This window comes from Pipra filicauda, unplaced genomic scaffold, assembly GCF_003945595.2.
Source record: "Pipra filicauda isolate LSUMZ 115617 unplaced genomic scaffold, ASM394559v2 scaffold117_size3949168_pilon, whole genome shotgun sequence".
Classification (NCBI taxonomy): Eukaryota; Metazoa; Chordata; class Aves; order Passeriformes; family Pipridae; genus Pipra; species Pipra filicauda.
Genome location: NW_024103629.1, coordinates 3,436,856 through 3,464,343, shown reverse-complemented (window position 1 = coordinate 3,464,343; position 27,488 = coordinate 3,436,856). Strand labels below are relative to the sequence as shown.

The 27,488-nt window shown below is 36.7% G+C and overlaps 1 protein-coding gene across 1 annotated transcript in view; it reads left to right on the top strand.

Annotated features, from left to right (window-relative positions):
* The window catches only part of BANK1 (B cell scaffold protein with ankyrin repeats 1), a gene marked incomplete at its 3' end in the record, with an annotated part of 115,155 nt that overhangs the window by 7,410 nt on the left and 80,257 nt on the right, over window positions 1–27,488 (top strand). The window contains 4 exon segments of the mRNA XM_039385578.1: window positions 11,682–11,830; window positions 13,013–13,151; window positions 15,701–15,843; window positions 22,816–22,936. Of these exon segments, the coding sequence (XP_039241512.1) occupies window positions 11,682–11,830; window positions 13,013–13,151; window positions 15,701–15,843; window positions 22,816–22,936 (552 nt within the window).

The window sequence follows — 27,488 nt, the reverse complement described above, 5'->3', positions numbered from 1 at the left end:
AGCTCTGGAAATGCATCCTTTGTATATTTTTTGGCACACAAGTGTCGTTATAACAAAATTACTATTTGTAATTTCACCATGATGTATTTCTGTTAAATAAGTCCCATCTTTCTGGAAATAGGATTAAATAAGAGTTGTTTTGCAGTCCAGACTAAAGAAATTGTAACACTTATCCCTGAAACAATGAAGTATAACACCTATTTATGTTCATACTAGAAAAATAGAATCACATCTTGCTCTTGGTCTCTGTGTACTTACTTAAATGGCTGTGGGTCCAGAACTTGGTCCTGAAAATGTTGTTATGGTATCTTACACGGATGAGAGAGTTGGGCTTGTTCAGTCTCGAGACAAAACAAATGAGAGGGGATCTTTTGAATATCTATCAGTATCTGAAGTGTCAAGAGGATGGAGCCAAACTCTGCTCAGGCTCTAGAACAAGAGGCAACGGACACAAACTGATGCACAGGAAGTTCCACCTGAACATGAGGAAGAACTTCATTACTGTGCAAGTGACTGAGCACTGGAACAGATTGCCCGGGGAGGTTGTGGAGTCTCCCTCACTGGAGATATTCAGGAGCTGTCTGGACACAATCCTGTTTAGTGTCCTCTAGGATGACCCTGCTTGAGCAGGGAGGTTGGACCAGATGACCCACTGTGGTCCCTTCCAACCTCATCCATTCAGTGATCCTGTATTGGAACGGGCACTGTTTAACATCTTTGTTGTAGGCACGGAGAGTGGGATTGAATGCGCCCTTCGCAGATTTGCTGATGACAGAAAGCTGCGTGGTGCAGTCAGCATGCTGGAGGGAAGGGATGCCATCCAGAGGGACCGTGGCAGGCTTGAGAGGTGAGCTCACACAGACCTCATGAAAGTCAGCAAGGCCAAGTGCAAGGTCATCTGAAATTTCACATAGATCAGTACTACTCACATTACATTTGCAGCATTATTCATTGAGAGCCACTGGCTGGGAGAAGTCCTGGCATCACAACTTAAATGACATTTGCCATCATGGTTTGTTTATAGTTGTGAAAGCCTCTAAAGAGTTGTAGAAGGGATAACAGATTGGCAAAGTCTCAACTTGCTTTTTGTAAAGAGCTACATAGTATGTTTCCTTTCCCCAGTTCTTACTTAGAGAACTTTACTTCTGGATTGACAGTGTTGCAAAGTAATTGAATTAATAGCATCGGTATGCTTACAGATGGAAAAGGACAAGTAAGTTATTCCAAATTCTTGGGATACCAGTTCTGTACTGCTGGACTCTGAGGATACTGGCTCTGCACTGGTTTATCCCTACATACCTATTGTCAAGGTTTCTAAGGATGTCTCTCTTTGTCCTGTGTTGAATGTGCCATGGGTCAGTGTATTGAAGAAATTTGTTGCTATAAAAAGGGCTTTCTGGCTCATCATCCAAGTGCTGAATACCATGGTGTTTCTCATTCATGAGTGTGATGTCCAAAAAATGAGACAGTAAAATAGGGAATGGTTAGAGAAAACAGAGAGTCCCAAGAAAACAAAGGACTAAGGAGATGGTCCTCCAAACTACTTTTTTTTTTTTTAATATGGGGACTTGAAGAGCAACTCTAAGTCCATGTTTCCCATGAGCTGAATGGTTGATATTGTAATAAAGTGATTGGAGGATTTTCCAGCTAAAAAAAGTCCTGCATCAAAAGCAAAACTTTCACTTGAAAACTTTGCAGAAGTTGTCTAGACAGCAGTTCTCAGTCCGTTTTTGGCAGTCATCTCGATAGAGCTGATTGTCTGCAGCCTTTGCAGGTTAGTTATGTCTGTTTGTTGCTAAGAGGACCAAAGAGATTCTCCATTGCTGTGATGAGTGAAAGAGGCTACTAGAAATTAGGAATTCCCAATAATTGTATCCTGTATGTGATGTTAAGACTGACTCACAAGTGAGCGTAAGAAAATATGTGGTCAATGTTCCTTCTGTGGTGGTGCAACAGGGAGCAGTTATCTGATACCACTGCAGAACTCTGGAGGGAAAAGTAGCCCAAGAAATGAAATGATTGCAGTTTCCGAGATTCAGTCTTTACAAAGCCGAGAAAGGTAAGATGACAGCTGCAAATAAGCCAGCATTTGTGCCCTGCAGAAAGTAGGTAAATCTCCAGGTAAGCAGACAGGATTTGACTTTGGATGAATTGTGAAAAAGTGTTTCCAGGAACTCTCTTTTCTCTGCTTCTTCCTAGAAAGAAGGAAGTGTGTGTAGTGCTAAATTGTCCGAAAGATACAAAACAGAAGTGTCAGGAAAAACTATAAACCAAGAAAGGGTTTTTGCTAGACCTTATAAATTCACAAAAGAATGGCACTTTATGTGAGGTCTTAAGTGGAGAGTGGCATGCTGAAAACTGCAGTTTGTTTTGTATATAAAGGCATTGTACGAAAGAAATGATGAGCTGAGAAAAGATGAAATTTAAGCTTGAACTGGAGTGAAAGTTGAACAGAAGTATAAATCTAAATGAGTAATCTAAAGCAATAAGGGTGGAAGGAGCAGTGAGTAGATGACAGGACATTAAAAAAATCACAACCCCCTCCCCCCCATATCCATTAAAGCAGAGATAGATGGGGAATGAGCAGGCGCTAACAATCAATAAGAAGTGATTGACTAAAGTGAATTGTGCAAGGCCTTGAGGGAAAAGGTCAGACAGTACATTGGAAAATGGAAAAACAATATGATCACTGAGATCCTTTGGGGAAATATGAGCTACAAGAAGATGCGAAAACTATTGATTTGCTATTGAGTGAGGGAAAAGATCCAGTTGTGGAATGCTAATGACCATGATATGCATGTATGAGGACTCAGTCCTGTAGGTGATAACTGAACAAGCCAGCTCTTTAGCCAGTCACAGCTGTTGTTATGTGTTTACTTTATGTCTGGTTTTTATAGAAGAAAAGAAGACTTGATTTTAATGCTAGGGAGCTGTATTTTGAGAAATTCCCTTGTGGTTCCTCAGGAAATTTTCTGTTCCTCAAATAGTCATTATTTTTAATTTGTACTAAGGTAGAAAAGGGAAGCAATCGTACTAGGATCTGGGTATACAGCCTTGTAACCGCACAGATAAAATATGAATGCATTATTGTGGAATTGGTATTCATTATTTTACCTGCAAAATAGAGCTAACCTCAGATTTAGGTACCCATTAGGTGATATGCAGCTTCAGAAAAAGCTCTTCCCTTTCTGTGAAACAACTTTGTCTTTTTTAACATTTGCCATTAAAGCTTGTATCCTAGCACTAATTAACTGAAGCAATTAGGGATGGGCAAGTGGAGCACAAAAGGTGATTTTAAAGGGTAATAGCTGTATGCCTATTAAGTTTAACAGCAGACATCTTTTGGTCCTGCTCAGAGGTCTCATACATCAAACTAAGATGTATGTATATACTGTGTTATCTGTAGCCTTTACTAAACAAAACTGGAGAAAGGCCAGCATTTTTCAGCAGAATAGATGGCATCCCTTCTGCAGATAAAGAGCCATGAGAATGCATATTCTTTTCCTATAATGCTGTCTAAAATCCCGTTTTAATAAAATGTGTCCATTCTGTTAGATTAAAGGACATTGTCTTAAAAGATAAAGACCTCAGATTACTTTCTAACAAGGGGAAAATAAACAGGGGTTAGAAAGCAAGCATAGTTTTCAGATGTGTATAAAAATATCACTCTTAATTGTGTTCCTGAGAATGCAGTGTACCTTTTAGCCCACTTTAAGGGTCAATAGATTTTAGCTATTTCAAACTAAAGGTGGGAGTAAATTGCAAAGCAACCTGTCCCCTAGTGAGTCAGTCTTGCTGACAACTCTCTTTCTTTTTTCCTTCTTTAATACCAAATGTGTCTGGTGTGAGTTTTTCTGCTGACAGCAACTGTGGCAGCATGGCACAGGGAGATCTCTTAGATGGACAAATCCCATGTAATTTAGAGATGTACAGATCAGGAACAGCATCATAAATTTAATCCAGGCATTGATAAGAGTCCTGTGCAGGTATTGAAGCTCTGCTGTCAGACTAAGATATACTGTTTGGTAAATGCCCCGCTGCAGTCCAAGCTAACTTCTCTTACCAATTGATTTAAGGGATCTATAAGGTGGAGTATGTAGTCTTATGTCAGTACATGTTTTGATATTATTAAGGATTATGTATCCTGTACTTTGAGTAGTGGGAAGGCTGAGAATGCCAGCTACCAGTGTCTCTCCCGTCTCCCAGTGCTGTTGTTAAGGGACTTGAAGTTATGTTAAACTTCATGACCTTCCACCCATGTCATTTTTTGACCTTTGATGACTCTAAAGAATATTCTTCATCAAGAGAATGTCTTCAGAAGTGGCCAAGAGAGGAAAGTTTGGCTACTCATTCCTTGAGGAATTTCCTCGTTCCTTGAGGGTTATACCTGTAAAAACTTAAACCTTATTCAGCTTGAAATCTGAGCTCGTGCCTCCCTGAGGTACAGCTTGACTCTCAGACACTCCTCTCTAGCCGCGTTCTTTTATATGTATGTATTTCAAAATGTAGCCATGTACCACTTCTGTGTCCAAGCACAGTGTGCAGTTTGAGCCAGGCCAGTTAGGAGAGACTTGAATTGTAATTTAGATGTAATAGAGCCACTAGGCAGCTGCAGCTAGCCCCTTTGGAGTAATAAGGAAGTTCCAGGCCTGTTTTATCAGGCTAACTAGTTTTGGAGATCTGCTTAGAACTCTGAATGCCTGTACTACTGGTCCTTTTGTCTTCATTGGTACTTTGAGTCAGCAGCAGGAGGACAGCACGTCTCAGATTTTGGACAGTGTTTAGTGCTGTATAACCCTTCACTGAAACAGAGGTGAGATACTTGTGTGCTGATACCACAGAGAAATGGAACAAAAATGCCAAAGTGTTTTTACTGTGGTAGAACTCCAGTAATTCTGAAGTGGATTGAAGGACTCTTTAATAAAACATTAGGCTTTAATAACTGAAAACTGCTGGTGCATACAGAGGGCCAGACTTTAGTTTGCTTCTCCCTGGAGAAGTATGCAGAATGTAGAAACTGGAAATAACAGACTTGGGCTCCATCAACAGTTCTGCTCAGCACCCAGATGACCTCAGGGCAGGTAGTAATTGTTTCTAAACGAATCTGTGTGCCTAATAGTTAGAAACTCTTTGGGACAATCCTGCTACGTGTCTAAAGCAGATCAGAGTAGTCATGTTCCTAGTGCTGCTGCTGAAGCTGAAAGTCGTGTATTTGATTGCAGTAAAATAACATGAATTGATATACAGTGAAAGATAAAATTAGTCCCCAAAAGCCTCTAAATATATGTGTTGTAGCCAAAGCACCAAGTCAAATCTTCCTTCCAAACCACAGACCAGCAAGAAACTAGTTAATTTTTATAGTTTTAGATTGCCTCTGAATATACAGTTACAATCATGTGAAATTATATATAAAGACATGCCTACAGTTCCATCCAAGTTATTTCCTAAAGATTACTGATAAACTCATGGTAAATAGTGTTTTGCAGCTTTGGGGATTATTTGAAGGCAGGATCTTTTGCTTTTGCTATCAGATCCAATAAGGCTACACATAGTAAGACTTTTATATTCTCTTTAGATGCTTTCGTGATGACTCCATTAGGCTACAGTTACATGAGAGTGATAAATTCTTGTGTACAAAAACATACATGATAATAAAAGAACAGGTGGGCATGTACCATCACAGCAAATCTATCTTTGCCTACATATATATAGTAATTCATAAAAGAACAGATGTGGGGGGTTTTCAGGGATTGCTCTTATGAGAGAGAAATAGATGTGAATGAAAGTTGCAGCACCACTGGTTGCTATGACATAAACACCAACTCCAAATATTCAGAAAAGGAAAAACTGTTTTTCATAGCTTTTAAAGGAAGTGTCAATTTGATGCTTATTCGCAAGAAAAATTATACACCATAAATAAAGTAATAGAAGTATTTTGAAGACATGGGCAAAATAGGCCAGCTTACAGAAAGATACTGTTTTTGACAGAAGAACTCAACCATGCAGAAGAAACTGGGACTGAGAATGCTTTTGAGAAAAACAAAGATAACTGTCAGTGTATTTGCAAAAGATAAATGGTTCAGCATAGAGAGAAGCATTATTTAAAGCTTATTCAGTAATGAATATATTTATCTTGATCTGGAATTTATATGTGATAGAAAAAGAAAGAAATTAAGACTTAAATCAGATGTTTATATGTTTGAGTATATGTTAATAATTTTATGTGATTTTGGAAGCCTTTCCATTCCTAAGCCTTCTCTCACCATCAGTAAAAGAAAACTTCAGCAGAGCAGAAAAGAGGATTTGCTTTGAAACCATGTCTTAGAAAGTGCTTATGGTAAAAATGAGTAAATCCCATGTTCATGTGAGGAAAACAGGCCCATTGAATGAAGCCCAGTGTGGTGGATGTTTTCTGCCTCCCTGTTTCTCACAGTGTTTTTCAGGTAATTTATACAGCAATTTATGCAGTTAGAGGCTCCCTTTCCATCCCACTCTGCTGCATTTTCTGCTGAGTTCATACAGCATTTACAAATACCCACACTTCAAGAGAATTATCTTTCATAAATGTCTGTGATAAACTTATGGTGGATTGCAGGAAGAATATGATATACATATATCTTTTTTCCTGATTTTTTCCACATTACAGAAGGTTACTTTGCATCATCTGTATGGCTCTACTTTAATCTATATTTCCTCAAGGCATTGACACGTGTTTGACTTCAGGCTTTTGAATTGCAAGGAGGTCACTTATGCATGAGAACCTTTTCAGTTTACCTCACAGAACCCAGTGGGACTGCCTCTGCTTTTACCTGATGTTGTGCTGGAGAGTGGGCCTACCATATAAGATGGGATGACTCCTGGACTTAAATGATCTACTGTAATGCTCTTTATTTTAATCTTTGACACTGGAACACCCTATCTTCTCTTTCATGTGGCAAGTTGGCCACATGCGCTAATTTACCCTTCCGTTTCTTGTCATCTGCCTAACCTAATTTGCTCATGTTTCTCATCCTCTTGTATGATGTGTGATCTAGGGCTAATTGGGGACCTCTTCTTTAACACAGTTTCAGTTCTCCAGCTAGCATTGCTTTAGCAAGTCTTGAGGAAGAACTGAAATTTGTGAAGCTATCAGGCATTTTGCTTTTGTAAAACCAGCTTAATTTTGACCGAGAGATTCATTCCATGGGTAGCCTTAGAAAACACATAAATCTTTCATAAGTTTGTTTTCTGCTATTTTTAATGCCCTAAATCTGTCACATACATTGTTGACTGAAAACATGTAGCAAGTACCAAGTAAACAAAGACAGAGAATACTTACAATTCTCATGTAGGCTGCAGTAAGGATAGCTAAAGAGTGTATTCGAAGTGTTAGAATTTGGAGGGGAAGGGGAAGATTGGACTTGGCAGGAAAGTTGCTTAGAAGGCATGGTGAAGCATTACTTGTTGAATACACAGGAGACTAGAGAGGCTTTATTAAAATTTCTCAGTTTATGTAAAGGAATGCAATTTCAAAGTCATGTAATGAATTTAGTTTAAAATGTTAAATTGAAAGCAATAATGTGTTCCAAAGGGTTTTGTGTAAAAGATACCAAGTTGATGTATTGAAGTTATGTGAATTAGGAGAGAATATTGAAGTGAAATTTAAAACATCAGCACTGTCCCAAATTAAGTGAATAGCTGTTACAGTAAACATGTGTAATATATTACTATTTAAAATTAACTTAAATTTAAGATCAGTCCTTTCAGTGTGACCATAAGCAGTAGATATTTGTCAAAGTAAGCCAACAAAAGTAACCTGATGGAAATGAAGCATTACCCTCTATAATAGATAATAATTCCCAGTAGTACTGCCCTGATTACTCAAGGGAAGATTATCATAGATTTTTCCTTTCTTTTTAGCTTCTAACTCTTAATGTTGTCTAAGCATCATTAGATATAGTTAATAATTTCTTATACTTTGATCCTACAAGAAAGGGTCTGGTTTTATTCATCCATTATTTTAATAATTACTGCTACATTTTAAAAACCTCACAGATGGGTCACCATTATATAAAACATTAAAAGAACACATTCACCAAGCAACAAATACCCTTTAATAAATCCTCTCTCTTAGATATTCCAGCATGATAATGATGTTCCTTTTTTGTTTCTTTTAAGCTAATCTTCACCCTCAGTTGTAAATTCTTGTTAAATGACCATTTTTATTAAAGCCTCCGCAATTGATGGAGCTCCCTAGCCATTGCTTTCAGGTTCAAAACAAGAATGTAAAGAGGATTCATAGTGAAAGTGTCCAGAATTTAAGTGTTCAAAAGACTGATACCATCTTCTGCCCACATGAAACAAATGTTGTCTAAAGTGCTCTGTTTGTGTTACTACAATTTTATTAATGTAGTATTAATACCTTTATGAGCTACATTGTTTCACTTAATGCTAACAAGCCAAGCCTTGCATAATCTCTGGTGTATTCCTTGTTCAGCATTGATAGATGACATTTCATATGGTTGCTTATGTTCCACATTTTAGGACAGATAGCATGCACCTGCTGGTAGGAATTTGAGTGCCGGAGATGGTGGCTCTGAAGTTAGGTTATTAAATATACAGTAGTGATAATATAGACCACTGTGGTTCTTGGACTGTTGTACATAATTCATTGTTTGTCAGGTGGACCTGACATTTAGTGAAAGAGGTCTTGCTTGATGGTTTTTAGCTAATAAATTACTAACCACTTTCAGAGCCAGCAGGGGAATCCCTAATTCTCTTAAATATCCAAGTCTTTGATGTAAAAGCCAAATTTTTCATTTGTCTATTATTGATATAGCTGTGCTATCCCAATACCAACTGAGTTGAAGTTCTGATACTGTATTTAGGTATCACAAGGCATAATAAAAATATTAAAATGCAATTAATAGGGGAGGAAAATGTTATCCTAATTTAAACCAACTTATTAGCGCTAGCATTAATGTTCTCAGTAGATGAATTATTGGCATTAAAAGGTAAAAGTGACTACTTTATCATCTTTGATAAGTAGAGTGCAGACTGTACAAATAAAGGTGTCATGAACTTCACATAGATTAGAATGCATCTGTATGATCCTTAAAGAACGATCACTGACAGACGGCTGACATCTGAGAATCCAGTGCCTACCAGATTTGTTATTCATTCCTTTCATTTTGTCAATCTAATAATGAAAGGTTTCTTGTCTCTGTGAGACTCCTTTGCCTAAAGTGGCCAAAAAAAATTTCAGAAGCAGCGTGCATCTCATATGAGTTATCTTCTGAAGTGAATTCTATGTGCTTAAGTGTAAGGTTTATGAGTGACTTAAAATGTGAACACGTAATATTCCCAAAGTATGTGCTCTGGGTATACAGTATTATAGAATCATAGGGTGGTTTGTGTTGGAAAGGACCATCTAGTTTCAAATCCCTGGCCATAGGCAGGGACTGCTTCCACTAGACCAGGTTGCTCAGAGCCCCATCCAACCTGGCCTCGAACACTCCCAGGGATGAGGCATCCACAGCTTCTCTGGGCAACCTATTCAAGTGTCTCAGAACTCTCACTGTAAGGCATTTCTTCTAGTATCTAATCTAAACCCACCCTCTTTGAGTCTGAAGCCACTCCCCCCTGTCCTATCCCTATATATCCTTGTAAAAGGTCCCTCTCCATCTTTCTAGTAGACCCTGTAAGGCTACTGTAAAATATCCTACCTGTTTTCCTCAGCGAGGGTTCAGGACTTCCTTTTTCTGAAGGGCGGTGCTAAATAAAGTCTCATCTTCACAGTGATAATCAGAGAAATTAATGTACTTATATTTTGAGCTGGATTATTAAACTGCATTGAACTGTGTGTGGGCTCTCATTTGGAATCAAAATAGCCTTTGTTCAGTGTAGCCTATTTAACTTTTAAAATAAATCAAAGCAAATGGAATTAATACTACTTCCGTAAAGTATGTCTACACATAGGATCAGTGTAATTTTACCAATCTACACTGAATTCACAGCTTAAATTCGGAATTTTTTTGCCTTAAAGGCATGAGAGTGTAAGCAGGAGTAGGCTGGGCAGATTTTACTAGCTAGTGGTTATCACCAAACCCACCTACCTTAGATGTTCAAAGAAACTTTAGCTTCCTTGAGGAAACATGGAAAAATTACTCTCTTTTCTTTTCTATTATTATTTTTCCCCTTTTTTCTGAGATCTCTCTAACAATCAAAGCACATTTCTGGAAAAAAATGTCTACATCAGACATAGCATGCCCTGGAATAATTCACTCAGCAGGTACATTTACTATAGTAGTGGTTTATTAAAATCCAAGCAAGGCAGGATTGGTAAGGAAAGAGAATGTTCTGTATCAGATGAACTGGTGCATATGGGGAAAATAAGGGCAATCAAGTGAGAAAAGTAACCGTAAATTTCCAATATTTACACTGGCTAGAAAGGTTTCTGTGCCACTTAGGAGCACTGCGTGGTTTGTGTACCTCAGTCACTTGGGCACTTTTGCAAAAAAACTCAAAATGGCTGTGATACTGTTTGAGCAAAGCCAAATTACTGCTGTTCTGTATTCTGCCCATCACTAATTAATTGTAATATTCTACATCCATTTAAGAGGAAAAGATGTGCCTGAAAATTTCTTCATATCCTTGAATGTAATTGACTGTGAGTGTTTCATAATTTACAGTAATACAAGATACTGTGGATGTCTCTCAGGATATTTTCTCATCAGCCAGTCAAGGTTTTAACTCTGAGTTGCATGCAATGATATCAATAATCTAACTAGGTGACTGCAGTATACTGAGTAATCTTGCATGATGAAGAGCTACTGCAGTCCTTTGAGATGGGTGGCGAGAGTGTTTCATACAGGGTAATAGAGTGTCTGGAAAGGAGTAGTAATGACACAGCTGAGAAGTAGCAGGTGTGAAGAATACCTTTGCTAAAACACAGGCTTAGTCAGAGCTCTGCAGATGCAGTCGTCAGTTCTATTTCATCATTAAAATTCTGTGATAAGGTGAAGGATTCACAATGGCTCTTTAGCCTTTTCTGGTACAGCAAAACAGTAAAGAACCTGCTTGCAAGCTACTTGTATGACTGGTATAGCATTTCCAAACCCAGATTATCCAATTAAAAAAATGTATGCCTTCCATCCATCATTTTGTCCATTAATGCAGGCAAAGACTCTGGAGGAAATCTGTGCCTACTCTCATACTTACCTGGTCACAGGTATTACTGCCCTCTTGTTAACCCTTCCTGCAGATAGGTGGGTAGATGTTGTAAACATATAGCATGTGTTTGTTTTCATATGGGGAAAGGAAGAGTGGTAAAAGTCCCATTTTATCCTAGTGTATGAGAATCTGTTTTTCTGAGACTACAAAACTGGCTGATCTCTGTGACCTGCTTGGTCACAATGATTTTGATCTAAAGGCTGTGTCCCTTTTGGTTTTAGTAAGACAAACGTATGAGCAGAGCCTGTTCATATAAATTAAGGCTGCAGGATCAGAACTTCAGAGGCAAGCTCTTTGTCAAAGGGGGACACCTCATCACACTTATATTAAAGGAATTTTCCCAGGCTTTCATGCAGTGCCCTTAATGTGACTTCAAATGCCATATGAGTAATTAATTGGAAAACACATCACTGCTGTTTTGTTGATTTTGGATTATTAACAATGTTCTCATTCCACATTATTTATTTCAGATCACCAGACTAGCTCTGATATTAATTTGTCAAATGTCAGGGCAGCATCAGAAACAACAGACTTCAGTTCTAAAAATGAGGTACTTTCTAAAAGTTTGAAAACTAAGGAGCAGTCGATATTGGTGCTTCCAAGAAGAGTATCATGTGAGGTAAGATTTTTAGATGCTAAAATTTTTGGGATAACGGTCAACATTCGTCTCCTCTTCCTTCTGCAATCTCATTCACACTATATCTGCTATTTGTTTTCAAAATTGTAAAGGGGCCAAAAAGAGAGTGCATTGAGACTACAGTGGGATTTATTTTGCCTTTGTGTCACATCCGCACTGCAGTCAAAAGATTTGCAAATAAAATAGTTTGGAGATAGCCTCTGAGGTATTTTAGCTCTACTAGATTTATTTGGCAGCTTGAGTAGAAGTATTACTGTCATGAGGGCCTTATAGTTTAGAGGGAGTTTGTAGTCAGGTACTTCTTGAGAGATATGCAGTATCTCTTGGCGAGAATCCATGATGGGTGTATGGGTATGTGCATATGTGCCCATACCATGAATTACACAAGTGCTTGTGTGAGCATGTACCTAGTGTGACTTTAAATTAAATCAGAAATATTTATATATATGTATCTGCATGCATATTCAATGGACATAAATGTTCATATGTGTTTTTAATCAGTTGCTGTAAGAAATATGTGACAGTGTAAACAGAGGAAGTACAAAATCCAGCACTGCATTCCTTTATATAAATGGGTGGCCATGGTCAGATATGGAGGTTGCAGTGTACATGGAATGTCACTCATTTTGCTTGCTATCTGTTTTTTAACGATGACTTACATTATTTCATTGTTGAGATCAGTACAGTTCTAAGGGAGTAACTTTCCCTCTGGTTCAGGAGGTAGTAGAGGGGTCTTGTCTCACATCGTCTGCTGCCTCTATCTTCCTGTCAGCTCACTGTAAGAGTTTAAGTGACTCTAAGGTTCTTATTAGGATGGATATCATTTTCCTAGACTATAGATATCATTTTCCTAGACTATAGAGTGGCCTTAGAAAATGTAACAATTCACCTACATATGCATTTAAAATACTGTTTCAAGATATTGTTAGGTAAGCTGAATTTAAAACCCTACATTAATTGTGTCATTTATGTCAGTAAAATACTAAAGGTATTTTTTAGTTAATTATTATCTATTATTTAGAGATAGCATCATGTTTTGGTAGTATGATTTTTTTACATGAAGGTGTTGGTAAAGGAAAGTTCTTTCAATACACTTTCAATATAATTTTAAATTTTCAGTATAATTTTCTGAAGGACTAATGGGAACACATTTTAATTTTATAGAACCCTGGTGAAATATTCATTCTGTTGAAAGATGAAATAGATGATGAAACTCTAGAAATTGAATTCATATCAGATAATCGACGAATTAGAACACAGACAGCCTCTTGGAATAAGAAGGTCAAGTACGTAAAAGCCCTAGGTAAGAAAAGTATTCTTTACCTTTAAGTAAACTGAAAATTTTCAACTCCTTTCACTTCTTCTGATAAGTAGTTTCACTTCCTGCTATTTTGTAGGTGTTTCCTGTACATGAGTTTTGCATACAGAGCTTTTATTAATAATGCAGAGAAGCAAGGCCTTGTGATTTATGGGAAGCTAGGTTCTCTTAGGTTGGTTTTCTGTTGTTAAATGGCAGGTGGCAGTCTTAAAATGTCATTGATTAGTTACAGATTAATATTCTTCAAAATTACTGCCATAAAATGCAAAGCTAATATTCTTTTCTTATTACTCCATTACTGAAATGTTTCATTTTATATTTAATGCAGTAAATTTGGTTATACTCCTCTCCATAATTCTTACTGATGCAGGAAATAATTTCTTTTCTTTGTTCATATTCATGCCATTTCTCTGTATCTCTCAGCTTTGCAGGTTTCTAATGATTTTTTTCCACTGCACCATCCATAACTAGTTGTTAACAGTTTCACTTATTTAACAACAATTTCTCTTAGATCTGTGCAGATTTAATGGCCAAACCTGTCTCCACCGTTTTGATGTGAGTTAAGAATTAAAAAAATTTTTGCCTATGGCTTTAGAGTATAGTTTGCTACTGCACTGCATACTGTGAATTCCCAAAGGAACTTACATAATATTTTATTCTAAAATGATTGCAACAGAACATTAGATAGGAGGAAATACATACATATAAGCTACAATTTTCCACGGTGGCTTCTTGGGGCTAGGTTTGGGTAGTTCTATGACCTGATGACTTCTGTGACTCAATACTGGTGAGGCCACACCTCGAGTCCTGTGTCCAGTTCTGGGCCCCTCACTGCAAGAAAGACATTGAGATGCTGGAGTGAGTCCAGAGAAGGGAACAGAACTGGTGAAGGGTCTAGAGAGTAAATCACATGAGAAGCTGAGAGATCTGGGGTTGTTAAGCCTGGAGAAAAGGAGGCTCAGGGGAGACCTTATTGCTCTCTACAAATACCTGAAAGGAGGTTGGTATCCAGCTGAGGGTCGGCCTCTTCTCCTAGGTAGCCACTGACAGGACAAGAAGACCTAGCCTCAAGCTGCACCAGGGGAGGTTTAGGTTGGACATTAGGAGGAATTTCTTCACAGAAAGTGTGATTAGACATTGGAATGGACTGGCCAGGGAGGTGGTGGAGTCACCATCCCTGAAAATGTTCAGGGAATGACTGGACGTGACAAGTCTAGTTGACAAGGTGGTGGTTCGGTCAAAGATTGGGCTCAATGATCTTAAAGATCTTTTCCAACCTAAATGATTCTGTGATTTTCATCCTGAGCACTGTCCTGGGATGATGGTCACACATGACCTGAAAGGTCTTTATCGCTGTGATGGTGCAGATAGTTTGTTTTTAGCAACCTGAGAAGTAAATAACCAACAGGTAGGTTTCATCTGTAACTGGATTTCAGAGAACAAAAGCTGAAATCCTCATTCACAGATCTTAAAAGATTCTTCCAAAATTGCTTTGTGAGAACATTGTTGATCACAAGAAGGTTTCTCTAGTGGATGAATAATAAAATATGAACAGTAAATGAAATATGAAAAAAAATTGCAGAGAGCTGTAGCCCAAGTTTAATTTTTATATCATTTGTCCTTAATGATAAATTCATTATTAAATTAATGTCCTTTAAAAGTCTGGAAGAGTTGGAAATTTGGAATTATCCTTTTCTGGTCCAGCTGATCTGATGTTCACAAAAATGTTCTTTTGTTGTTTTTGGTTTGGTTTGTTTGGGTTTTTTTTAAAGCATTTGGTCAGTTTCCATTTAAGTGATTTAACATGATGTTCTATTAGATTAGTTACTCTGGCCCTATTACTCTTCTCCATTTTCAGGGTTGTCCCTTTCATCACTGTTTTGCAGGCAGAGTTAGTATTTTAAGAAAACTGTGCTAGTATGGTCCAGCAGAACGTCTAGCACAATGAATACTAATGAATTGGGAAATGTGCTCATAAAGTAGGCTTGTGCTGCCTGCACAAAGCAAGTCATACTTAAGTAACAGACTCTGAATACCTCTTTCCTTTTGCTTTTACGAGGTAAACAACTGGAATGGAATTAATTAATTATACTGCGATTTCTTTAGCCTAGCTCAAATGCTATCTTGAGAACCTTGACTGCAATTAAGAAAAATGTTTCAAAAAATGAATAGCAATTACACTATTTGTGATAAATGAACTTTTCCTTAATATGTAGGCGTAAGGGAGCTGATTATAGGTCATCAGAGTACGAAGGGAAGTTGGAAATTTTAAGCATTCTGGTTTCATCTCCTTTCTAATGTGAAGCAGTAGAACAGCTTTGCTTTATACATATTTACAAATATGTATTTTCTTTTGTTAGACTGAAAGACCTGAATAAAAAATGGACTACACTGAATCACCTGTTAAATGCAAATCCAGTTCATCAACTCTGCTTTTTCTTTTATATCTTCCTATTATTTTACTCATTCCCTGAGATCTCTGGTCTGGGACTGTAAAATATCTTCAGCTACTGTTCTGATTTTTGTTTTTTAAGATTTTCCTGCTGGCCCTGTATATGTAAATGTCTACTGTGGGGGAGTCATTAAGACCACAGCACACATTGAGTACTACACTGCACTAGAGGAGATTGAGCCCATTTTAAAGAAGGTGGCTGACCCAATAGCTTTCACTTGTCAGGTAAGTAGACTTCTCAGTTTTTAATTAAAGAAAAATAGAATGTAAGCTTACACGAACTGAGATAATATGCAATCTTTTGATTACACAGTAATTAGTAATGGCTCAGGATTAAGAGGCCTGTCTCCGAGATGTCTAGTTGTAAGCATGTCAGGCAAGAGAAAACAAATTTCCTCTTTTCTTGTTTTTGTTTAGAGAGTGATATAAACATCCTTTGTGCTATGTATATGCCCAGTGTACAACGTGCTGCATTACGAAGGATGAAAATAAGAACAAATATTAGTGAAGTCCCTCTCCATTTAAAGTGTTATTTTTCACATGTTCTAAAACCGGTAGAAGCAAGTAATCTTAAACCATATTGTATTAGAAGGGTTATTATTCATTCACCAGCAAATGGGTTTTTTCTGGCATAGCTTGTATGGGAGGCAGTAGATTGCTATTCATATAGAGTCCATTTACAGCTGCTCTATTATCATTCACGTGATTTGCTTGCCGGTTGCCATGCAGATTCTTTGCATGTATTTAGAAAAAAATCAGGTTTTGAGCTGGGTTTCAAATCAGCACAGCAGACTGCAGTGCTCTGCAGCCTGTTCCTTGCCAGTGGCACGTAAGAAATAGCAAGAAAAGAAGGCATATATTGAGAAAGGATGGAATCTCAAGTATCATTTGTTGAATGGTGGGTAGCCCAAGCAGACTTGTCATAATGTCTATATTGTAATTGCAAAGCCAGAACAAAAATAATAGTCTGCGTTTCCAGTGCAGACAGTCTCATTTTCCTGTGACAAATCTACCTTGTGCACCACCTAAGGCATTACACTCATAACAAAGGGATTAATAAAAATGATGTATTGCATTATTAGTGTTCTATTAAGGATGGGGTTAGGTTCCTTCCAAGTACAAGTTACTTCTGTTCTAAGAAAACAGGCTGTTGCACAAGAAAAATAGTGCAACTCAAAGTACAAATGGGTTCTTAAATTCTTTATAGTATCTGTCATTCTTTAGCTTGTATTTTGCACTATATCAAAGTAAGCTTCTAACACATTTTCATTTAAACTTTTATGCATAAGAAGTGTGTCATAATGATATAAAAAAATTGTCATTAACATGGTAACCTAGATATCTAAAGCACACATGCTATTTCCACTGGAAAGCTATTTGTGTTATTCAGGAGTTTGACCCTTCATTTAACCAGCATGACTAATATTTAGTAAAACACATGCAATTCAAATCATATTCAAATGCAAAAATAATTCTGTGCAGAGCAGTAGTGCACACCAGGTAATACAGCTGTAGTATTATGACCATTGGTTATGTTTAACAATTTCCTCACCTTTACTCATCTGGATAATAAGCATGAGTTTAAATGAGGTGACACTGTTTATCTGCTGTCATTTTTATTGTTTTGGTAACTGAAAATTAATGCCAAGAAAATTTTTATAATTGGGTAAGTTCTACAGTCCACGCGATATCAGGGCTAGTCTGTGGCAAGGTATACTAATGGTAATTCTTCTGTAAGTGTACTATGTGTTGGAAAATTTGTCATATTTAATGGTACCTGCTGAGCCACAGAGTGAGGTACACTAACTAGCTAGGCAGCTAAAATATTTCTACAAACTTTTTAAATAAGCTTTCATGTTAACCTGATTTAATGTCAATAAGATGCATCATAAAGATGCAATTTACAGAACATAATTTAACTTAATCTTTAAAATATGTTCACAAAAGGAAAAACAAAACAGACTTGATACTAATTAGAATTCCCATCAAGTAGCAGGAGTAATAGTAACTTTTATTTAACCAGGATAATTAAAACCTTTGAGACTATCAGCTTATTTGCAAAAATATCCTGGGGCAACAGGCGTTTATCTATGCAAAGTAACAATCAAACACAATGGAAAACAAAACTGATATAAAATAGAAAGGCTTACAGCAATTATTGATCAAAGCAATATCACTCTGTGGTTCAAAGGAAAGTTCAAGATTTTCACAAGTGCTTGCAATCTGAAAAGTATCTCCTTTTTAAAATTCTGTGATGAAAGCAAATTGCTACAGTACTGCATACCAAAGACACAGTGCTTTGGTAAAATGCTTTCATTGTATTCTGCATTGTCTTGCCAACCTTTTCAGCTCCTTTGAGATGTTCCACTTTGTCCCCCAATAAAGCCAAACAGATAGACAAAACCCAACAAATAGACTTACAGCTATCCATTCATTTTACCAATGGTCAGGTCAGTTCTTATATCTTGGTGGGAGACTAACAAAGTGTGGTACCGCTGCATTTATGAGTCTGGTTTTGCAGAACAATTAAAGATTGACATTAGCTAAAGTTTAGATTAAACATTATCTAAGATTTTAGAAATTATGGCTTTGGATAAAATTCTTTGCTACCTCTGACAGATTGTAATTTTCTGTGTTCCCAATTTGTCTGAATTTAAAACACATTTACCAGTATCAGCAAGCCATTTTAAGCAACCAAATAAATATTTAAAATGTAATGAAATACATAAAGCAAATTAAATAAGTTTCTTTGCATAAGTTTCAAAAGAAAAAACCTGAAATTTTATAGTAAAGTAAGAAGAGTTGGGATCATAATAACTGAATCATAATGCTAAATGACCTTGCTATAAGAATATAGGAGGGTGCAGGTTGGCTAAGGGCCGTGATTTTTGGTTCTCTCCTTTTTATATAATTCTACATTAAAGAAACTCTTAGGGAGTTTATGTTCTCACAGTAACCCAATGTACACATTGATTTTAAGGTTCTTAAAACTCATAATTAAACTTCATATTTCATTTTTTACTTCTCATCAGCTTCTTATTTCAGCATGCTGGATTTACATGCTGCATTGTTTTTTCTATCTGATTTTCAACCAAATGGAGTTATTGGTTCAGTTATTTAGTGTTGGAGTTTACTGGTACAAATTTATTAGGTTTAAAAAAAAAAATGAAACAAGGTAATATCCTTATTACTGAAATTGTTACGTTCGTGTTAGTTTGAGTGACTTAGAATATCTGGAGAGATTAAGGAAGTCTTTGTGACAAACTTTGGTTGAATAATACTCCTATGATTATGAGATACTTGGTATCATAGATGATGTTTTTATCATAGTCATCAAACAGGATTCCAGTTACGGTGCATATTGGAAAAGAAGAATGAAAATAAACTGCAGCCTTTAAACTTGTAAAAAGCTATATGACTTATGTGGCGATACTTCCTTTGAAACTGTATTTAATATTTCAATCTTCTCAGCCACGTCAGCAGCTGTTATTTTAAAAGGTTTCTTTCTTTTCCTCTAGGTATGAAAGCTCTCCATATTCTATCACTGCCTAAAATTGTCAGAAATGCCTGAGTGATTTTTAAACCTAGCCCATTCTCTTTGGCAGAAGTAATCTAGATATGGAAGTGCATATAAAGTAGTGTCTGATATGTAAGAACTACTGGAGAAGTTCATCTTTATGTAAATGTAACCTTGTTAGTACTGCTAAAGCCAGTGTGGAATACATTAATTTAGTGGCTGTGTATGCTGCATTTCAGTGGCACAGATTTTCAGGGCTTGATGAGCAGTTACTAAAGAAAGTAGATAGACTTATTCACAAAAGTAGCAAAACATGTTCTGGTCTCCTTTTTCAAGGATGTTTTTGGAAGTCCAAGTGTGATGGTCAGCACTTGGGGCTTCTCGGTTCACAGCTGTGTCCCGTTGCTCTGAAAAGGAGTGAGGGAAGGGAGATGGTGCCTACACCTGGGGAGGTACTACTGAGTTAAGTTGTTGGTGACGAGCTCTGGAGCAAGTAGTGGTGTTTGCAGAAGGACCAAGCTTCCAGACCTCCAAGAGTGAAGCAGAGAACAGCTGACTGTGCTGCAGAGACCATGGGAAGCATTGCTTACAAACTCACTAGCTTAATTCTGAGTGGCTGCAAAGACACTGGGGGAAGTAGTGCTTTTACTTCTTTTCTGTCACATTGTAGGTCTTTATTCAGATAAAATATGGGCTTCCTCAAACTCCTGACTGGGTCAGTGTTCCCTTGCAGGGCTTAATTTTAAATACCATTCTACTTCTGTTGGCTTTGGTGAACTTTCAACATGAACTTTAGGTTTGTAGTTTTGGTGAGATTTCTGGGGAAGATTTGACAGTCCTATAGAGAGCCATGTAGGGTATATTAAAATATGTAAGTGCAGCATAGTTTGAGTCTGTGAGATATCTGGAGCAGGAATGGGCAGTAAAGTAAAAGGCTCTAAACTGAATTCCTTCCTGGGGAGGTGACCTTTATGTTGGTATGGAGCTGTGTAGTGCACAGTGGTCCTATTCATAGTTCTGTTTCACTGTTGTTTCTACTATTAGCTTCACACAAGTACTGAAATGGGCTCTCCTGTATGTGATATAAAAGACATTAACATGGATTTATTAGTTTGTTGTGGAGGGGTTTTTTTGGTTTTTGTTTGGTTGGGGTTTTTTTAATAATTAATCTAGATTTTCATTTTATGTCTTTGTTGTAGAGTAGCAGAAAAGAGCTACTTGTTATGGTTTAGTTAGCAATGTAGCTTGTTAAATCAGTGCTTGAGTCTTCAGATTTTAGATCCCTGGAGTAAGAGAAAAAAAAAAATTGAGGTGGAAAACTTGAAGAAAATTGCACTGGTAACTATAAGAAGTGTATGGTGCTTAACTTGGAAATCATAGAAATGGATAGGCTGGAAGGCCTGTTAAGGTATGAGAAATTTAGCTCTAATTTAATCTGTTTAGTTTGGGAGATCACACAGCCTAATATCTGTCTCAACAGCTTGTAAAAGCCAAGCTAGCCTGATGTGGTAAACTATGCAACTGTGTGCGGCCTTAAAAATTTTACTGCAAGTTCCTGAAGTTGTGTGCACTTCTCAGTTCAAGAACTTGTTCCATCTCAGGTTGTGCAACATTGTTTTATTCCATGTAAATTTGGTTGTCTGAGAGTGAAGTAAGAGCTATGCATTCTTAAGGTACTCCTCCCCTAGATTTCTGACTGAATAAAAGGAATAAGGAAAGGTTCTTGCCTCAGCTCATATTAAAAAGCAGAAGAACTGTCTAGGCAAGATTACTCAGTGCTTGCTGAAAAGAGACTATGGGATATTTATTTGGCTTTGATATACAAGACAAGTCTGAAATGGACTCTGTCTGAAAATGCTCCTCTGGATACAGATGTTCTTGGGGTGTTTTTTTAATTGTTTTGTTCATTTTTTTTTTTTATCAGAGAAAGTTAGATAGGTAGCAAAATGTGTAAGGGATGTCCCTGCCATTTTAAATGGAGATGTAAAAATATTGCTTTGGGTTTAGTTTGTCTAGAAGCCCACCTAAATTCTTATTCTCTATATATTGGAATTTTTGCTATATAATTGCTTCAGTGAATACCAGTGATTTTGAGCCTCTTTCTTTATGACACAATATCTTCATATACACTCATCTGAGGTAGTTCCTGTGTTGTTACTTGGTTTTGTCCTACTCTAGATTGAATTTTATGAAGGTAGTACCAATGAAGATACCATATCTAAGAAGACCTACTTGGAACAAGAGAGAATAGTATGGTTTCTTAACTTCCTCATTCTTCTTAATAATTTGTAAATATAATGTTGTTATTCATGTTAATAGTTTGGGGGGTTTATAGATATTTGGGAGGTTTTGCACATGCTTTCTGGTACTCAGGTTGAATTTTTATTCTAGAACGAGTTTTAAAGATTTTTTTTTCCTAGGCAGAGACTTTTTTAAATGTTTATTGCTTTGGTTATTAAAGATTAATTTATGCATTCATCATTATTGAATAAAAAAATACAGAGAATGTAATATGACAGTACATTCTGTACATATAGTACAGAAAGGGAGTGAATTATGAAAAGAAATATGATGGTTTTTATGTATCATAATATTGAAAGGGCCGCGGTTAATTATGGGAAAAATAAACAATCATATTGTTAGCTTTCTACCTGCACAGACTTCTAATTCTGAGTAGGAATCAGATGAAAATTATATCCTACCTGTGCATTCAACATTTTCTGGTCACATCATACTTACTTTCTCATTCCCTTTTAACAGCCTTGGGAATTAAACTTCATGTTTCTTCAGTAGACACCTCTGTCCTTTTTCTCCTCAGCGTGTCAGTCACAGAGTTTCTTTTTAAGTTCATATGCTAAGCATGTCTGCAGATGTTCCCTTTTAGTGATCCCCAAATTGTCTTGACCAGAAACAGTTCAACTGTGGGAAGGCAAACTTTAATGCAGGGCTGCTCACATCTGAGCAGAGTAAACCAACTCCCCTCACGTGTCTGTCTGCTGTGGCTGAGCAACTTTTGGTGCCTGGTGCAGCACAGACTGGACTAGCACTGTAGTACTATGTGTAAAATGTCCTTACTGTTCAGATCACTGTAGTTGTGCTTTTCTTGTCATGCCAAGCAAAGAAATACTTAATTATGGCTACCTTGAAAGTCATTAGGAATAGATCTTGGCCTTCTGTCCAGGAGGAGATAATCCAAAAAAGATCTCATGGCAGTGAGTGAGAATTTCCCTTGTTTAAAGACTATGTGTTTATTAGTAAACTAATCTATCTGGTTGATATCAGTTTCTTATTCTGTCAGCAATGTTAAGCCTTGGCTGATGGAACCGAAGCTGTTTCCTACCTAGACAAGTCCACAATCTTAATGTAAAGGTTTTGGGTAACAAAGTTACTATAAACTCATTCTGAATTACTACTGTAGTACAACATAAATCCTTGTACCTCATCCAGACGTTTTTAAGTGATGGCTGAACTTCTTATGTTATTATAAATGTTTTTCTGCAGTTGAATCATGTTGTCATGATTCTTCTATATTAGAATATCCCTTGTATAGTTTTCAAAAACTATGCTGCTCTTACTAAGAGTGAGTACTGTTTTGAGTAATTTAATTCACCAGCACTTGGAGGATAAAGTTGAAAATACATATGCAACAAATGCACTAATTTTTTTTTTCTTTTAAGTAGACATTGAAGTTTTCTTCTGTAGAGAAGGTGGACAATGTTCTGACTTTGTTGTTGAAAAGCAAAGTATCTACTTATGAATTCAGCCCATTCCAAAGTGGAGAAGAGCAACGCCAACAAGCTGGTGAGTCACTTTTTCTAGGCATTGATTTTTGTTGCTGATGCTATGGTTATTACATAAAAATATTAATAAGACAATCTTTAAGTATGTAAAGTCACTAGTGAAATGGAAGAATCCACAATAAACACAATGTGTTTATTGGGAAAAAGAATTCTGTAAATCATTACTTCATGACTCAGTACTATGTATTTATGCTTGTCTGGATTTTTGATCAGCGTTGGATCAAGTGCAAGTTGACAGCTTTACAGCTGAGCACATTTATACTAGTGGAGAAAACAAAGTAGTGTGGAGATGCCTGTACATTATATGTTTTTTGCTAATTGCTCTTCTGCAGTGCAATCTAGACTTCTCTTTTCCAAGTTTGGAGACAATCTGAAAGATTTCTCTATCTGAAGAGAACAGATGGCTTTTGAACTTAACACTGAACTTCTCCATTCAATTTTAGTACCTATGCACTTAATGATTTCCATTATTTGTGGCAAAAATATAATTTTATTTTTCTTAATTTTTTAAAAAAGGCATCCCAGTGAGTTAAATAGGGTTTCTTTATACAATAAATACACTATATGCACAATTCAGTCATGTATCAGCAGAAGCTACTGTTGAGGGCCCTGGTTGAATTCACTGACCACTTATTAAGGATCCAAATTGGTTTGCAATAAACCAAGAGTGTGATTATTTAGCTTGTGTTTTGAAAGCATCATTATTAGGTTATTTCAAATGTGTGTTAGACCTCAGCTTTTCTAAGAAACTTCTGGGGAAAAACAACGCTCAAGAAAATGTGTTTCCCTTCTACAATATTTGAGAAGGATGTGTTTGAGCTGTTGCTTGGCTCCTATTTTGTGTAGCTGGATTGTGGTTTTAAAAGAAAATAAGCTCTCTGCAGTCAAGTACAACATAACACTTCTCATAACCAAATACAACAAGTTTTGGAGGTAGCTTTACTGTGATTGCTATCATGCTTTCTTTCCTTTTCAGCAGTTTCTTTGTTGATGCAATTCACCCCTCTGTACTAGAAATAATTGATTCTACTTGTAATCAAAAAATGAGCTTAAATGTCAAAGTTAGTGGAAGCAAATAATTGAGGCACCTGTCCTTGACATTTTCCTTTGTAAGATTGCAGGATGGGGGTGTACAGGACACATTCAAGAGTCATTCCGAATGTGAAATGTTAGTTCTGATGAACAAAAGATTTTCTGCTTCTCTAGCAACCAGTTAGATCTGGGCATGCTTTTGAACATTGAGAATACTTACCAACCTGCTATCCCTCCCCAAAAGGCCAATACAGTTCAAGAGCAAGTTGACTGCTTATGAGCTTGAGCCAAGTAGTGACCTTCTTAAAATGAACTGGTTTAATATATGCACAAAAAGAAGGTAGTAAGTTAGATGCCTAGATTCTTCATTAAAGAAAGATGTGGTTGCAGAGCTGGCAATGCTCAGAATGTGGGAGGTCTGTGCTCTGATCCCTCTTCTGCTTGAAAGGTATATAAATCTGCATCTTTGACTCCCTATAACAGCATCCCAAACAGGCACTTAACATGCCCAGTAGAGAACTAAAGAAGGTCAAGCTTGCAGCATGAGGCATAGATAAGAGAAACCTTTTTCTGTGTGGTTCTACATTGATGCTTTATTTTAACTTTATAGTTAGCACATCAGGGTACTGTTGGTAAATTGCTGTGCTTGAAAGTTCAGTATGAGCTCAAAGTGAACCAATAATGAAGAACTTATGTTATTTTTATTGGGGAACTAATTAATTGTGTGGCTTGACTTCTCACAAAGTGAGATTAAAAACTTGGCAGTGTAGAACTAACTGTAAAATGCTAGTGATATAATGAAAGAATAATGCAATGTGATGCTTGCCTATGTTGACATCATGAGATGCATGTTTCCTTACATAATTTTTCAAGAGCCACTCCCATCCCCAGAGTGGCTGTTCAACATTTTTTTTTAGCATGATGATGCAGTACTTGTGAGCAGTCAGTGTCTAGGATGACAAAGTCAAGATAGATGGCAAAGATGCAAAAGGTTAACTCTGATACCATTTTACTTCAATCCATCTGTTACTGAAGTCTGAATAATCCTCTTGAGTAGCACTTCTTTGTTTGGTTCACTCTTAAGTATATAGTTTGAGATTGCCTAATTTAAGGAAATCTTATAACTGTCTTTATTTTGTATGCAGAATCTCTGCTGGAAATGCACTTTCATAATTCTAGGCAATAAGAATGAATGTTCATTCACAGCTCTCACTGTGTTTGGTATCATGTACACATCATGATCATATTTATAGTTTTAGTGGGTTTTTTTCCTTGCAAACCCTGAGATGATTTACTTGTCTTTTGGTTTTAATTTATTCAAATTAGGTAGGAGACTTTTAACACTTGATGACAGGCCTTATGTGTAGTTTCGTGTTTAAAATGAGCTTTTCTGATTGACTGGTCTGTTATAGCCAGTCTATTATATCAATATATAACCAGTTCTTATAAGTGTATGTGATTACTTGTCTCTATACTAAAGTGTATATGCAAGGCTGCCTATAAATAAGATGTGCTTAGAGTAAAATTATCCATTGCTATTTCCCTGGGTAGGGTCAACTTGATTTTCAGTATTCCCAACTCTTTTAAGTACTAATAAAAAGAGCAAAATGTCCTGATAAACTTACTATGTTAACATAGTGTCTAACATAACAACTTTACCTGCTTAGGATAGGTATATTGCTGGATATAGTGATTTCTGATAATGGAAGTTTTTCAAAAGATGCAGATATGTATTCAGGAAATTTCAATCTCTTACCATCTAAGCAAAGAGAATTGTTTGAGTGGCACATCAGACTTTGTGAAGTTCCTTGTGATATGAAAAACTAGGTCAATAGTCCTGCAAGTGCTTTAACATGTCTGTACTATTCTTTCTCTATGGGATCTCACTTGTTGGACTACATGCATAAGATGAGTTTCAATTGCTTGCTTTTGATGAAGTGTCAAATTGTACTAGTTATTGTAGTAACCAAAAAAGTAAATCAGGAATCTCTACCAGAAAAACATAGATTATGCATGGATATTCCCTACTAGCAATACAGAAGATAGAAGATAAAGACTTTTTTTCAGGTGATGGAGGAGAAGAATGTTTTAGTAATGAATGATATTTAAAGAGGTTATTCTGCAGTCTCTAAAGGGAAATGCAGGAAGCTCAATCGGATGAGAAAGCTAAATGCAGAATAGAATACATGGGGAAATATTGTGTTTAATGACAGGGTTAACTGAAAGACAGGGCCAAGACATGTCTGGGGTTTTTAGTGCTGGTATCATCCCTTGCAGAAAAATGTGACTAAAGCTGGAGGTACTGTCTGCAATATTGTACATTCTGTACCAAATTGATTTCAGGATACGTTGTATATATATTATTCCTTTGTATTCTACTAATACAATCCAGTAAAAGCATACTAACAAATCCAAACTTATATTTCAACGTATTTCTGATAAATATTCCTGTTTTTCATGGGAAGCTCTGATTCTGCTCATGAATCCTCAGATTTGAGAATTCCTACTGCATTAATTCCTGTCCAAGAAATGGCAATCTACTTGAGAAAAAACTGTTTCTTTTTCCCCTATTAATTAATTTTCATTTCTTTAAAAATTATATATTATTACTTCTCTGATTAAAGTTAAACATCAAGGGTTATGACAGGTTCTGAATTTGCTTTGTAGAAAATGCTGTGTTTTCTCTTCTAACACTGCTAGCAACGTAGAAAATCTTATCCTGATTTCTGTAATTCTTTCTTTCAAGCTGAAACATCTATCCCAAAAGAAGAACTAACTGACTGGATTTTCAGCTGCTAGCAAAATAATGGGGGGGAGGAAAGGGATTGGCACTGTAGAAGTCACCTTAAGTGCCTATTTAAATTGCTAAAAAAATCATGTCCTGTTGCAATAATTTTGGAAATGAAGGAAGTATGTCTTACAAGATCTACAGAAAGATCACTGCAGGCTGCTCTGTTTGCTTATTACTATTTTATGAAAATTCCCACAGGCTAAGACAGTGCTACAATACAGTAATATTAGATTTTATGCTCTGCTTTATAGCTGAGGTTTTCCAGAATTCTCTGCAGAGAAGGGTAGAGAAGGGATTGTGACAGGACAAAACTTAGAGAGCATCAGTTCCCTCTTAACCTTGTGCAAGTCAAATAAAACTTAATTAAAAACAAGCACAGGTCTTAATGTTAATTGAAAGTTGAAGAAGCCATCTTAAAGCACTTAAAAATATACCACTTGAGACTTTACCATTTCCTTCCTGCTTGTGATGACCAGCTAACTAGTTCTTAGTGTAGGTGCCAAACAGCCACAGCTTTTCTTTATTAACATTCTCCAGTGGAAGCAAGGTCAAGTGACATGGGAAGAATTCAGAGATGCTGCTTGCCCCTGTAGGGAGAAAATTCATGTGACCAAAGCTCAGCTGGAGTTGAAGCTGACCAGAAATGTGGGGGACAAGTTTTTTCAAATACATTAATGGCAATAGGCAGAAATATCATTGGCTGGTTCCAAGATGAGGACGGTCACCTCAC